Below are 16,418 nucleotides of genomic sequence, written 5' to 3'. Positions count from 1 at the left end.
GATCTAATCAGATATCTAATAAGAAGTTTGTTAATTTCGCCCATTTTCCTGGCTTTCCCACTCCTCATTTTATTTTTGTATTTGACTCAGATGGTTTCAATTTCTGGAGTGAATCAGGGACAGAAATAGAGTGAACTCAAATAGGTGCATCTCCAGCATTTTATAGAACACTAACAGAGGTGGGAAGTGGTATTAGAACCAATGACTAAAGAAACACTGGATAAAGAAAATTAAACACTTTAATTTTCCATGTTATTCTCAGACTCAGATGCAATGAAAAATGAAGCTACTGGGATATCCTAATAATAAGTGATGTCACCAGTTGCCTTTGCAGCAGTGAACCTAATTCCTACATTCCGAAGGAGTCCTGATTTCCATGTGAGGCTCAGGTAGCAATGTGCTCAAGGAAAACAATGCATTTCCAGAGGGTCTTAATCCATTTAGAAAATTCCATTTCTCCTTTGCTAATGAATAAAGGCATTCAAATATACTACTCATTTCTGGACAGTGTGACTGAAGAAAGAAGTCTCTTGACATTTTTGTTTATTTTGGGACATTTCACAATATGAGATGATTAACCCTTATTTCTTGAAATATTTTTAGACAAGTGTTTTTATTACTTTCAACAGAAACCACCCTCCCTGATGCATTGATCAATGCAGAAATTCTCAATATTACTCTAATTACTTTGAAAACATTACATTGTCAGAGCTACAAGTTTGTTAAATGTCACAGCATAAAGCTGCTTCAAGGATTGCCTAGCCTACTTACCTTATTATACACACCAAACTTCTGTGTCTACAGACTAAGAAGAGCATCCAAACAGTGCGGGAATCATGTTGTATGCCCTAAAATCTCTCTACATGCCATCTACTGATTTGGTAGAATTGTGTTAAAATCAGAATTTTGTGTGCACACGAATCCTATACTAATTTTTCCTCTTTATTCTCTGGTGAGGAAGTATTTTTAAATAATATTTTATTTATTCTTTGAGAATTTAGTTCAGTATATTTTTTTATCATATTCTTTCTCATTCCTCAATTCCTCCTAAGTCCTCCCTACTTCGTACCCACCCATATTCACATCTCTCTTTCTCTCCCACACCAAAAGCCACTAAAACCCATGGGGTTTGATTTGTATTGCCCAAACACTCCTGAACACGAGGCCAGTCTCACAGAGTTTTGTTAAATATGTATAAAACAAATCTGAAAAAGGCATTGCTTTTATTTAAGAAAACATCTCAGAAATGGCTGTTTATATGTACATGAATAACATGCCACACTTACATGTTTATTAAATAGATTTGTAAAGATCTTGATCATCATGTCTTTGCTAAAGTTCATTTGCTGTTGTTTGCAAAAATAATAAAATTGTGCTGGAAAAAGATCAGTGAGTAAAGGCCTGTGCTACCAGGCTTGGTGACCTGAATTTATTCCCAGCATTCATATGGTGGAAGGAGAGAACCGATTTCTGCAAGTTGTCCTTTGGTCTTCACTTGCATTGCCCACCTCTCTACTCCTCCAATATATAAATAAATGAAATACACTAATTTAAAATAGCAACATTATATATTTTAGGAAATAGTGAACAAATCCAATTGTAATTGGTTCAAATTTAGGAGGTGTTGTTATATCTACATTCTTCTTAATATTTCTCCCGTCCTAGCTTACCATTTTCCCCAAAGCTTTCTGAGGAGGAAAAAAAAGTAACTTACATAAAAAGGAGATTCTGCTATCTGACATTACAGCAGATGCACCAGGCTTCCTTTTTATGTAATTTCTGCATGAGAAAATTGTTATCCATTTCCACGATGCCAAATGGTGATAATGCTTAAAAAGCAGCAGTGCCTACCTGAGTGATGTCCATTCCTGAGTCACAGCTCAATGGCTGTGTGGAAGTCAGACCGTTTGAGCCAATTACAGTTGTGATCACAGTATTCTCATCAATTCTTCGGATCATAGTCCCATCCACAAAGTAAATGAATCCATTCCTATCAACTGTGATGCCTGTTGGGAAAAAGGAAATTAGCATTAATAATCTAGTGGACCACATTTACACTAAGTTCTGTATCTTGAAAGAGCCACGGAAACGGATTTAGTTTAGCTCAGCACAGACAGAAATGGGAGACGAGTGTTGGGACACATACTCACTTCTGCAGTGTTTGGAAAAGAAATGACAAAAAGTGACATACAAAGATAAAGCTGGGTTTAATTGTTTTATTTATCCGCCTTTATGCCAGTGCTCTTTTGCTGTTCGCTTTCCCCTCTGTGCAGTCAGAAAGTATCTTTGAGATAAAATAAGGAAAATCAGAGGAGGTAGTGTTTGTCACATTTTTTTTTAACGATGTTGGTACTCAGACCACTGCTTATTTTCGTGGTTGCAGTAGGAAATAATTGACTTGGAAAAGATTAGTGTTATTTTCAAGAAATTTTATTTAGTTTAAAGTGAATTTGTAATATGAATTCGACTGAACACATTTCTCTGTATTACCTTTTTAAAAGATGGTTGGAGAGGAAAGTTATGGCATTGTACAAAGGCTAAGCTTTGAGAAAAATAAATGAATTGATTCTGATTTTTCTTCTTTTTCATTTATTGTTTTAAATGTCATGCATGTATATAACATATTTGGATCAAATCCCTCCCCTCTATATTCTCCCATCATGTTCCCTCCCAACTTTATGTACTCTTTTTTTTTTAAACCTACAGAGTCTACTTAATGCTGCCAGTGTGTGAGGGACAGCCAAAGGAAGCTTTTGTGTAGTGTTAATTCCAGCCTGGTTTCTTGAAATGTGTATTATAATAGTAGTTAGAAAGGTTGCCATATAGTAATGAATGTGTGAATTATAACTGATATTGCACTCTGAAATATTTGCCCTCAAATTTCATATTTCAGCTTTATCTGTAGTAAAATAAGAAAAAATTATCTGCCTTATCTATGGTCACCAACTGACTCCCCCTCCCCTTTTTTGCTGAGAACTGGGGCGGGGTTCAGTTTTATAACCCTTTCTTTGATAAACTGGGCTGAGCAGGCAATTATATGCCTAGGTTACTATTTAAAAATCATATGAAATAATAGATGGAAAATTATCTAACCTATACAAGGAGCATATTGTTCACTTCCCATTTTCTTCGGCATTTTTCAGAATGTTCTTGAAATACCTGTGTGGGATTACAGTAAGACTCCTTCACATGAGCAGGCCCTTCATGTGAGGACATACAGTGGTGGGTGGATAATATTGAATCCTACAAATACCAAATTTTTCATATAAATCCTTATTTGAATATATCGCTGTGATACATATGATGAAGTGTAATTTATAAGTTAGGCACAGTAAGAGATTAACTACTATAACCTAATAATAAAAAACCTCTTATTTTTAGGTTTAGGTATATTTTCATGCCTGTGTGTGTTCATGAGTATCCCAGTGTACAAAGGTGCATATGTGTGTGGAAGCCAGAGGCAAATTCTGAACGTTACTCCTCAGTCATTATCTACTTTGTTTTTTTAGACAGGGATGCTCACTGCCTAGAACTTGTCAAATAGACTAGGCTGACTGACAATACGACTTAGAGACTAAGCAGTCTCTGCCTCCCCAGCACTGGGAGTACAAGCGTATGTCATCATGCATGTCTTTTTAAATGTGAGTTTTGAGGATTAAATTCAGGTCTTTGTGTTTGCAAGGCAAGCACTTTACCAGCTGAGTCTTCTTCCCAGCACATCAACCTCTTTATTCTTGTGACCATGCAAGATGACAAAATACCTATATATTGAGATTAAATAAGGTGAGTGATGTATACATTATGCTACTATATTCAGGTTACTTGATCCCAAGCACTGTGAGACTACAACAGTTGATCTGAGAACTGAGATGGCTAAGTGGTTTATAAGCAGGTAGTAAATATAGCATTGATAGTCTGGGTGCTTCATATTACAGAAAGATGAGGCAATATGGTGTGAGATTTTTATTATGGCACTCAGAATACTATGTAATTTTAAACTTACTAATTATTAATATTTTTACTTAACATTTTTTCAGATAACTAAATTTGTGCAAACTGAAGTTTCACATAAAGAGGAAACTACTCTGTTTTTAAAAATTGTACACCTAAATTTTTCTCATTTCCCTTTTATTCAGACTCAATGAAATCTACCAAGCATATGTGAAAGTTGGAAAATTCTGAAATAATAAATACATTATTTTAATAAAGTACAACAAGACACAGACACAGACACAGACACACAATTATAAAGTATGGGGGCAAAATATAAAGTCACTGCTGTGATTTGAATGCAGAATGTCTCCTATAGGTTTAGACGACACTGTCCTAGCTTGTGATGTTATTTGAGAAAGTTGTAGAATGCTTACAAACTTGAGCCTCACTGGAGGAAGCAGGTTACTGGGAGGCCTGCTGATTTAATACCCTGGTCCTGCTTACTCACTCTCTGCTTCCTGAGTGTGGATGCACTGCTGTGGGATGGTCTGTATGTCAAATTACTCTGATTGGTCAATAAATAAACACTGATTGGCCAGTGGCTAGGCAGGAAGTATAGGTGGAACTAACAGAGAGGAGAAATAAAAGAACAGGAAGGCGGAAGGAATCACTGCCAGCCACTGCCATGACAAGCAGCATGTGAAGATGCCTGTAAGCCACGAGCCACATGGCAAGGTATAGATTTATAGAAATGGATTAATTTAAGCTATAAGAACAGGTAGCAAGAAGCCTGCCACAGCCATACAGTTTGTAAGCAATATAAGTCTCTGTGCTTTTTGGTTGGGTCTGAGTGGCTGTGGGACTGGTGGGTGACAGGGATTTGTCCTGACTGTCTAGCTACAATGCACTGTGACCAGCCAGTCTCACGTTCTTGTCACCTTCTCGGCCTACTTCCATGTATTCCCACCACGATGGAATGTAGAACTCCAGACCTTTAATCCAAAGTGAATTTTTAAGTGGTTTTTATCATGGCATTTTTTTTATCACAACAACAACAATAATAAAATTAACTAAAGATAATCATGTAAAGACAATTTGTACATCTAATGTAAGCTGGACTTGGTGTCACAAGCCTGTAACCTCAGCTATTCAAGAGGCTGAGGCAGGATGACTGCAACTTCTAGACTGTCTTGGGCAACTTAGTAAAAGTCTATTTTTAAATGAACAAAATGGAAGCTGGAGAGATGGCTCAGCTGCTAAAGTACTTGCTATGTAAGTATAAATGTTAGGAGTGAAGGAAGTCCTGAGTGAACAAGTATTATTGAAATGAGCACGGCCATGTCAAGGATCCCATTGTGTCAGACCCATGGAAATGGTAAAGCCATCCCTAGGTCAGGTTCAGAGGAATGAAGGTTTCCCCTGGTGTAAGTATGAATGTTGACATTTTATGCTGAAACTATTATCCTCTGTGATGACCCCAACTTGACACTGCTCCCTTACAGAGATTTCCTACAGAGATCTTCTACATGCCTCCTCATTTACGCTGTGTATAATAAATGAGCTGACGTTTGAGGCTACTGTTGCTGCATCTCTATCAGAGTGCATTGACCTATCCAAGCCAAGCTTTTCTGTAAGAGTGTTTGCAGTGTCTTCATTCCCTGTCACCCCAGGGAGGGCAAACCTAAAGCTCTATAGGTCAATCCTAAAGCACATGTAGATCTGAGTTCAGACCCCAAGAACCTGTATAAATTGCTGTATATGGCTGTGAGCCCAATGTAGTAGGTGTGGAAACAGGCAGGCCATGGAAAGGGGAAGGGGATCACTGTCCAGTCACACTAATCAAATTGTAGATCTCCAAATTCAGGGAAGAGACTCTTTGTCAAAATAAAAGATGGAGAAATTATTGAGAAAGACATCTGAATGTCAACCTCTGGCTTCTACACATGCCCACATGGGTGACTGTACCCCTCACATTACATGTGCACACACACAAACACCAAACACAGGAAAAATGGCTGAGGATGTATCTCAGTGATAGAGAACTTTAATAACATGTGAAAAGCCATATGTTCATTCACTATAACTGCAAAAAAGAAATCCAACCTATTAAGCTGCTTGCTCGTAGATGAGCTAATGCATTGGCATGAGGTTAATATTCAGATTTGGCTCAGGGATATAATTGATCAATCTCTATGTTCCTTATAAAGTATTCTTAACATTTATAAAACTTAGATTCATTTTAATTTTCTGTAAAAATCCTTTTAAAACGTTTTATGTTTTTTGTCAGTCCTCCAAGGATAATACTATATCCAAAAAAGAACATTTCATGTCAACAAATCCCTTTATCATTTTTAGAAGTATATGTACCTTTAATGAAGTCAATAAACAGACTCATAAAATTGGTGTAAGTCAAATGATGATAGCACAGGAACATTTATTCCTCCCCCAAATAGCATTCTGGTTGATGATGAGCCAAGGGGAATATCTGCTCTTTGTTTCTGTATCTGTTTTGGCAAAATCATTTTTTTAACTGCCAAAATTTTTATCTGGTTTGCATTAGCGGCCTCTGATTTAAGACCTCCTTCTAAGGTCTCTATATTAAATATCATCAAATATAGAATTTAAGATTTCACACTCATGAGAGGGTTGAATAAAAGACCAAGACTGAAGCCCAGGGACAAAGGAGGGCAAAGCTTAATCCTGGAGAGAACACTTCTAAGATTAGGTGTGCTCAAACTGTGGGAAATCATGAGTCATTTACTAAGTAGGTACTGAATGGCACTATGCTAGACTCTTGGAGGGCCAAAGGATAAGGATTCTTTGTGTACTGAAGTGGGGATTAAGAGAAACAATCAAAACTTTAGTAAGAGTGCTAAAAATAAAGCTAAGTGTTGCTTTTACTAAGAGGTAGGAAAGAGAGAATCAGATCCTCTGAAAGTGAGAGTAGGTTCCCCACTGATGCAGAAAAATAAATTGTTCTCTAAGTAATCTAGGGGAAATGTGTTCATCAGCTTTCTGTTACCGGAACAAAAGTATTATAAGCAATCAACTTGAAAAGAGGAACAATTGATTTTAATTTATAACTTTGGAATTTATAAGCACTGTGTGTTGGCTTCACTGATTTGAGACCTCTACAGACAGTTCACAATGGAATGCATGGCAGTAGAAGACCTTACAACTGGAAAAAGAGGAAGAAGGGGCAAGGTCCTATTATTCCCTTCAAGATCACATCTTCAATGACTGGAAGACATTGCACTGGGCCTTAAAGTTTCTACTACATCCCAGTAGTGCCATCTTGCACACCGGGCCTTTAATCCTTGTGTATTTGAGGTCCATTTTAGATTCTAATGGCAGCCAACATTTGCACCTTTATGCTGATAACTTGGAAGGACAATTTTGAGTCTTGAATACCAGATTCCCTAACTCTATCAGGGTAGAGAATTTTGGGCTAATCCAGGGAGGATAATCTTGGGCTTTATATCCTTTTTCCACTTTTGCGTTTGGTGAAGCGCTAACCATTGTGAACCTATCTTTTTCTCTTTGTCTGTTAATGTCAGCTGGCTTCCACAGATGAGTGTCCCTTGAAATAAGTCTGGGCTTATTAAATACTCACTCCAGGGTGTATTTTGCTGACAGTTTGTAGAACATTTTCCTTTTTATATTTGTAAATCAACCTCTTTTTTTTTTTTTTTTTTTTATCAAGGTCCAAGTCACAAACATACTTATTTTTTCTTGGGACTCTTTAATTAACATTTATTGAGTCATATCACATTTAAGCTTGGCAATGATAAAGAAATAGTAGAATGGGCTTTGAGGGACCTGCCTGATTGGTGTTTTGTAAATGCACCTAGGTATATTTTATTTTGCATATTAGTCAACAATCTAACCAAACACAAGAATTCTCCAAACAACAGTTTCACCAATTCTTCCTTTGTGAGAGGATTTAAGATATATTATATATGAAGATATATTCAGTTTTCAATAGAGGTAAAATTCAAATTAGAAGTTTCATGCAGAACAAAGAGAATTATTTTTGTTCATTACTTTGAAGGTTTTCCATCCTATCGTGAGAATTGTGATAGTGATCCTCAGTATGATGTATTAGTGCTTGTTAGACTTAGTGGGAGAATGTGACACATACCCAGTATATTTCAAGCTTTATTCTTCAGAGATGTGAAAGTCAGTGATTTCAGATCACATAAAGCCATCTGGGGCTAGCAGGATCTGCAGATCTGCAATTTAGTTTCGTATATTTACGTTGTTTTACTCTGCTTTCCAAACCTTGATGTCCAATGTTGTATGCATAATTTATTTTAACAGTCATGCCCTTTGATGTGCTAATTGTCAGTGTTTTCATTAGCACTTACAATACACTATTGCACAGTCTTTGGATAAGAAAAGATTTAAATAGCATTCAGAAAAATCACTTCCAGGATTTAAAAATGTAACCAGTGTTGATTCTTAAACAACCCAAGAAAATATGAATCTCTGACTTAGCATGAGTTCAGACAGTTAATGCCAAGTGGGTGGGGATAGAAGTGGGAAGAACAACACACACAACAGCTTGAGTCCTCATACTCACCCACCCCCACCAAGGAAAACATTGGGCTCAGATGCCTGTACAGCATGTTTAGCTTGGAGAACATTTTTACATTTGTGAGAAAATAAATAAATCCCTGTAAATTAGTGCACATAATGAAAGTACTGACAGACCATAACCTGGAAGTGTGAATAGTGCTGTCTCCATTCATCAGCATTAAGCCCCAACAAGCAGCTTCTGTGAAGAGACCTTCTCATAAATAAAGTACATCTTGTAAAAGAAATTATTCACAACGTCATATGCAAAATAGGGGGCATTATATAATATCTGAACCGCAGGCTCTTTTCTCAGTGAAGCATCACTCTGTATGAAATGGCTGCAAATTACAGGTGAAATTGTTTGACTTCTTCTCTTGTCTTATTATCCTCCAATGAATAAATACTATAATTCTTAGGAAGACAACTGCTTAAAGCTGAAACAGCCTAGATAGTTACTAATAAATTTATCACCTATTGGGGAACAGGATGCTACTGATCAATACTGAAGGAAAGGGGGCAGGCTGATGTGATCACTGGGAGTCCAGATGTAGAGCTAGATAGCCCAAAAATAGCAGCTAAAAGCCCAAATTAGATAACAGAAAAATCAAAGGCTTTGTTTGTATACAATGCCAATTTCAAATGTTGGCAGAAGGTATCTCTGAATATCATTTAAAAATTACAGCTGTTGAAGCTAAATTTTTATTATTTCTATATGAAGAAATGAAAGTTTTTTTCCAGAATATAAGGTTTGAAAAGTAGTCATAAAGTCCTCTCCGTCTATAGCTCCACCAACCAGAAAACTGAAATACTGAGTTTTTTCCCTCTTCAATATGCTCGTTTTTGTGAGACAGCAATACATTGCTAAAATCAACTTCTAGGTAATACCCTAAATTTAATATGGTACCAGCTTAATCCCCAGTAGTAAGTGCTGAATTGTGTAGTCAGTCAACTCTGACCAGTTGATCCTAAAGTTTTTTTTTTAAGTCAAAGAGAGATAAACATTTTACTTTGCTTATGTGCATTCAAATTCTCGTAAAATTGATATCATATGTATGGTGCATATGCAAACACATCTAGGCAGAAGCATATTTTCTCCAGCGGATCTAACTATTGTCCACTTAATTACCTACTAGGATCAGAAAGGACCAAGATTCTTCTGCACAACGAACCCATTAATTTCTCTTGCTAGGTAGCTACTAATGAAGCTTCTAGAACTCGGAGGACTTTAGATGCCTGCGTGTCACTATCAGTTAGAAGAAGGCAGACTTTAATGAACAGTTGAGATGATTTCTCTGCGTGGTTAACAATGCAATCAGAATTTCTCCAATAGGAGACACTAATAAACTCATTCTAGTACTGCATGGCTAGTGAATGGTGTGAGGTACTTAATTGGATATTCTGCTTAATAAAAAGTTATAGTAAGTTCTAACCAGTAAAGGTCATTCCCAAGGTATATAAATAGACATTTAAAATGACAAACACTCAAACGAATGTTCTACTGACTGCAATGTCCTCTATATTTGATGAATGAGAACCTTCTTTAAAGTGCTTCAGAGTTATCACAAGGAACAATAGATTGGTAAATGACTTGACCAAGAATTTGAATTTTGAGAAAGACAGACAGTTCCAGTTTGGAGCACTTTGTTTTCTCTTCAGCTTGTAAAGCTTAAGCCTCAGCTTTGTTGCAAGGCAAAGTGAAGGAACAGCTCTCCTGTGTCTACCAAGCAGTATTTTTGTTTTGTAAAATCTGATTGAAGAATCTGTTTTCCCTTTTACTGATTTGTTCACCATTTACTTTACACCTGTTATCTGTTAGGCATTGTGCTAAGTATGGTATGGTAAAAAGCATAGCATGGTAAAAAGAAAAGAAATAACATTGCCCTTGAGAGGTTCAGAAACTGGTGGGGGTTATGGAGAAAAATCAAGTAACACAGTGCCATTATATAAGCACTAGTTTGGGGCAGGTCAGGATGTCACAGGAGTGGGGAAATTATGGTCTTAAGGGGTATCTTATTAGAGTAGGTATAACCTGGAATCTGAAGATGTATTTTGAATTCCCGATGAATTCAGGATGAAATCTGGGTTAACATCATTGAAAACCCACACAGGATGTCCAGTATACAATGATCATGTGGACTTGCTGCGTGTATTATGTTTTTCTACGTTCAGTGCTGGAGTCTTTACACATATATTCTCACTTAATACTAATAATAACCATGTGTAGCAGATATTAATATCATTTTTAGATGAAGAAACTAAGCCACTTCTATTTCTTGAAGCTTTCTCTGCAAACTTTTAATTCACTATAAGCTCTGTTTCCTAAACTGCAGAAGCTATCATCTTATTTATGTGTTTTTAATGTGAATTCTCCAAACATGATCTGCTTATATAATAAGCTTCTTGAGGATAAAAATGTATTTTTCTGTTTTTTTAATATTTAAAAAAATCCAGGATACTTGAGCATAAGTGATCAAGAAATACTGCAGATTTATAGGCTAAATTTGCACGTGTTTTTATTGGTGCACGTCTAAACTTGAAGTAAAATAAAGCATGCCAGGAGGTCAAAAGCTACACATCAATGTCTCTAAAATGAGTTGAGGAAGGCTGTAATGATAATCTCTTTTTTCTAAAGAGCATTAAGAGGAAGATAGTCTTATCAATTAGTGATGGTTTGAGTATGGAAAAAGGGGGTTTGACAAGCAAGAAGAGAGAGATGAAAGACCATAGATCAAATTAACTGAAAGTGAATTTGATCTGTGGAGATTGCAATCCCAAATAGGCTCATGCTCCCCCACAACAAATCCACTCTGCTCTGTCGGCACAGCTTTGTGTTCGGTTCTTATAATCTTGTTCTAACTTACTGTGTCAGGAGATATGAAGAAACACAGATGGCTCAAGATTTCTCACTAATTTGCCTCACTGCATGTGAGAGAGCAGAGAGAACATTGGATCCAAGGTTAGAGATAAGTTTTTCAGGGTGTGTCTGCTCCATATTTCTCATAGGACATAGTGTATGGAATTTTATCATTTGGTGTCTTGTTTTCTTTGCCTGTAAATTCTGAATTACACAAAATAAAATGTTCTGAAGATCACAAGAGCCATGGAAATGAAAGGGTTATGAAGAGGATAAAGTATTATGGTATTGCTAAGTGGCATCATAAATCACACAATCATTGCTATTATTCCTAGTGAAAGTGATGTTTCCAAACTTATAATCATAGACAATGGTTTCCATCCAGGCAATATTTCAACATTTTAGGTCTTCATATAGTAGACTGACAAATAGTAGACGTTAGTCTATAAAATCTTATGTAACCTTTGTCAACAGAGTGCCCTGTGTTAGACTCACCACAGAGACAAGGTAGTGCTTGAAAACAATTTTGCTAGCTTGGGAGAAATTCTGTACCATGGAACTATTGAGGCAAAAGCCTTCACAATTTTAAAAGCTGGTTAAAGTTTTCATACAGATAATCAAACAAGTGAAGCTGTACGCTGTGCAATTGGTTAAGGAAGTAGCACCCTCAGGACTGGTATATCAACATGTTGCTATGAAACTTGACACCAATACTGATGTAATTATTTTGCATTGCTTTATAGAAGTTTGTGTGTATGTTGTGTGTATAAGCAAGAGAGATTTGGGTAAGTAGATGATTCTAGCCCAAATTGAGATGTGCATTTCTTGCTTCTTTTATGATAAAATTCTTGCCTGAAAGATACATCTGGGGTATGATTTAAAAGGGCTTGGTCTATGCAAGCTAAGATATAGGACATGACTCAGATACACTTTAAAAGAAATGCTTCTGCCATCCTAAGAAAACAAGTACCTCCCAAGATCTTTATATGAACAATTAGCCTTAGGTAAAAAGTTCATTTATTGCCAATGGACCAGCAAAGAGCTAATTGCAGTTGTTTCACTCTGGGGAAAATGAGTCTCAAGGTATGGGAATGACCAAGATGTTCTAATAAAAAAGCAAACTAAGTAGAATACCTTGGCCCAAATGATCAGTAAAAGCAGGATATGGAGCTGCCGTGCTTACTATTCAGAAAAGTAGGTTAACTAAAGAAGAGTGAATATTTTTAAGGATAATTATTTGCATGTTAGAGCACTCTCAAAAACAACACAGAATGTCCATGCAAAATTCCTTCAGCATCCATGCATCTTGATGAATGAAGCTAATGGCAGAAGAGATCACTACTCAGAAGCAGTAGACAGACATTTGTGAAAGGTAAGACAAGGTAATGAGCACCATGTGCATACAATTTTTCAACCCTTTAAATAAAGTTCAAGAGACATTAAGGAAGATCAATTTGAGGTCAATCAATAATGGGCAACTACAACAACAACATGCATGTGTAGGCTCTTTCTCATTCTCTCACACATATGCAAACATACATGACAGCTGAGGACCAGCAAGATGGCTCCATTGCTTAAGGCAGTTGCTGCCAGTCATGATGATCTGACACAGGTCCCTGGGGCCCATATGGTGGAAAGAGAGAACTGACTCCCATAATTTGCTGTGTTCTCTGAAATCTGTTTGCAAACACACACACACACACACACACACACACACACACACACACACACACACACACGTACACACAAATAGTAAAAATTTAAACAAACAACAATAAAATATGACAACTGAGTTAAAGTAAGATATTCAGGATATTCAGTTTCATGAAGCAAAGAACTCTGTGCACCTCCCCTTCTCCCCAAGTTGATCTACAAGTTTGATAATCTTGGGCATGAGAAGGTTATGCAAAAAGGAATTGAAAAAAGCTAGATGCTTGTCATTTCCCATGTCTCATCTTGGTTGGTCACCCCCATGCCATTTCTATACCTTCCATTTTCTAAATTGGACCACACAGATATGCTCATGAGTGATATGAGAGGAAGAGGAAATTCAGGCTGTGAGGCTGTAGCTTGAACCAATGTACCTAAGCTCCTAGTGCTCAGCTTTTCATCTTTGTCTAATGATAGGAATAACAGCTGAGCTGCCCATGTCAGCAGATTACTGTAAAGGCCAAATAAAATAACAGCTGTCTTGTCTGTGAGAGCCTTCCGAAAGGTGAACACGAGTGATGTTAATATTTATTCATGGTTGTGATTAACAGTTAGTTTTCTGGTATCGTGCTGTGGTTTATCTAGTAGATGATTACCTACTTCAACATAGCTTGACTTTGATGGCAGAAGCGCCGTGTGTAATTCTGTCAGCATATGCTCCATGCTGACAGTGGTGATCAGTCTGCATGGCATCCAGTATTCTTTTTCCAGTCAAATCAGTCTAGTTAGCTCTGAAACACACCACCTTTTAATCCCCATGGTTTTGCCTGCACCATTGTCTCTGCCTGCAATGCCCTTTCTTCTATCTAGTGTTCTAATACGGTTCTTTCAAGGTGCAGTACCCATCTAGCCACAAGATTCACAATATACAAACTGACTTTAATATTTGCAAATGTCTTGATGGAGGTATTTCCTTGGCGATTTTATTGGTTTCCTTGGATGGTAGAAATTTTCTGATTCTATTAGAAGAGGTATGGGATGCAATTCCAAGTGGGTAAGGTTGAGGTATAACATGACATGAAGTTGCTCATCTAAAGCCTGCATTGCTACGAAGAATGTGATAGGTTTCGAACTGGACCAAGAACACATTTTACACTGAGCCTAGTAGCACATGCCTGTAATCCCCAGCACTTGGATGTAAAGGCAGGAGGATGAGGTAGTTTATAAGGCTAGGCTCACTTCCATAGTAAAATCAAGGCCAGCCTGGGATACACAAAACTTCAATTCAAATAAACAAAGAAATGAGCACAACAATACATTTGTACTTGTATAATTATTAGGACCTTTGTAACGAATCCATTTCCTCACAGGAAGAAATAAACCATTCATGTCTCATTTACAGTTACTTTGTTCTTTGAATTCCTTTTCCTTTTAGAGTTGACTTAACCTATTTTGGATAAAGGTTTGACTCTAGTTCTCAGTTTTACTTTATCCCTGTGTCTAGCCCCCTTTTCAGATTACTTTGCCCTTTAATCTTCTGATCATTTTCCCTAACTCCTTTCTTTCAATCTGAAGATATTAATGATTTCTTGAGCCCTTACAATATTTAATGTTGATATCATATAACCTAATGATCCATCTCTTGTCTTCCCAAACAGATTATATTCTACTGAAAGGCAGGGCCATGCCTTTTTACTTCCTTGAAGAATTTTGAATTTACTGTTTGAAAAGCTCAACTAAATAGTGGAAGTCAGATAACATGCTTCTTTTCCTAATAAGATATACTGGGATGATGATGCTGATTTGGCAAAGTAGTTAAAATCAGTGGGAGCCTTATGAATTGCAAAGTGGTACTATTGGCACCAGTGTTTTATTAATATCAGTTAAATATATTGAAAGTATTAATTAAGATGATGGCATCTCTGGATATTGGTCTGATAACAAGGAAGCTTTTGTGCAACTGGCATTAGCATAGTTCCTGCATAAAGGAGGATTTTATTTGTGTATAGAATAAATGACTCAGGTCTTTATTAGAAATTGAACAATATAAGCAATTAGAAAATAATTAATAACAGTGAGCCTTATAAATAACAAAATCAAACAGAGGCATAATGAAATATTTTCAACATGATATTTTGAAGCTTCAGTGGTTCCATAATTCAATTGTCCAAACATCTCTAACTTTTTTAGGAACAAGAGAAGATTATGTACAGCTCACACGCTGGTGGTTTGGGCCATCTGTGACATCTGAATAGCATCCTGTAAACATTTAAACTGATTCTTTGACTAAAGTCTTAATGTCAAAACTGGACCCGATATACTTGGGAAATAAAATACCACCCAGCATGAAAAATAAAAAAGAAGGTATTTTTATTTTGTTTTATTTGTGAAACCTGTGATTTCACCAACATTTTCTTGCTTCATGAGCTTTAGCTTTTATATCATCTACCATAGCCCCTCTTCAGTTCCCTCTCCCTAGACAAGTCCCCTACCCTCACTTTACTATTTTGGAAAAGGTGAAAAGGCACCTGGTGAGACTAAGTCCTAAAGTAGGGCCAGAGCAGTAGATTTTCTGCAGTTCTGATTTTACTTTGTTCAAGACGATAGAGAAAGGACTATAGAAGAAAGCAGTGGCAATCCTGTTAGAAAAGTCCATTCTGATAGATTTTAGCTTGGGGAGGGACAAAGTAGACTTGTCAATCTGTTAGTATGGTTTTAATTTTCTTGGGTTAGAGATGCCTTCCAAAATGAGAAATGGTTCTTGGCCACTCAGGGAAATTACTGTTATAATCAGCTGCCTTTCCTGAGTAAATACTGGTAAAATTGGGCCACCTACCCACCTTCCTTTCCCCTGAATCCATTACACACTTTAACAAGATTTTGAAAAACCAAATGGAACAGCTAGTAAATGAAAGTGGAAGAAAAATAGAGCAAATAACATCGGAGCTTCTTGGCTAGGCTTTGATATTTGAGGCTGGAAGATAACATTTGAGTGGTTAATCCTGTGATTCCTCAGGGAGACACTGTAAATGGGCCAGAACCCACTCCCAAGGAAACAGTGACTTTGGTTAATGATAAAGTTGATTCATTACATTGATGCTTTTTTCAGGAAGTTCACAGTCAGCCATTTAGGCAGCTCTGAGTATGGGTATGTATGAAAAGTGCTGGTAAGCCTGAAGCTAACAGGAGAGGCTTAAATCCAGTAACTTGAGGAAATAAGAGATGACTATTAGTAACCAGATTGTGCTCTAAAGACTCCATTTCAAGGCCAACATTCTTAAATTCTCTCATGTATTGTTACCTGTGCCTCATATGTTGTTAAATATTTTGACTACCATCTCTACTGAGAGAAAAAAGCCTTATTTAAAACAAAACAAAATACTTTTTGAAATGGAATTGTCAG

General features: G+C 36.8%; 1 protein-coding gene across 1 annotated transcript in view; it reads right to left on the bottom strand.

The window, feature by feature from the left end:
• Nucleotides 1-16,418, bottom strand: part of Tenm1 (teneurin transmembrane protein 1) — an 827,344-nt gene that overhangs the window by 70,628 nt on the left and 740,298 nt on the right. The window contains exon 26 of the mRNA XM_006981543.4: nt 1,852-2,006. Within this exon, the coding sequence (XP_006981605.1) occupies nt 1,852-2,006 (155 nt within the window). The remainder of the gene's footprint in view (nt 1-1,851; nt 2,007-16,418) is intronic.

Source organism: Peromyscus maniculatus, chromosome X, assembly GCF_049852395.1.
Source record: "Peromyscus maniculatus bairdii isolate BWxNUB_F1_BW_parent chromosome X, HU_Pman_BW_mat_3.1, whole genome shotgun sequence".
NCBI lineage: Eukaryota > Metazoa > Chordata > Mammalia > Rodentia > Cricetidae > Peromyscus > Peromyscus maniculatus.
Note: the sequence above shows the minus strand (reverse complement) of the source record. Positions and strands in the feature narration are given on the sequence as shown.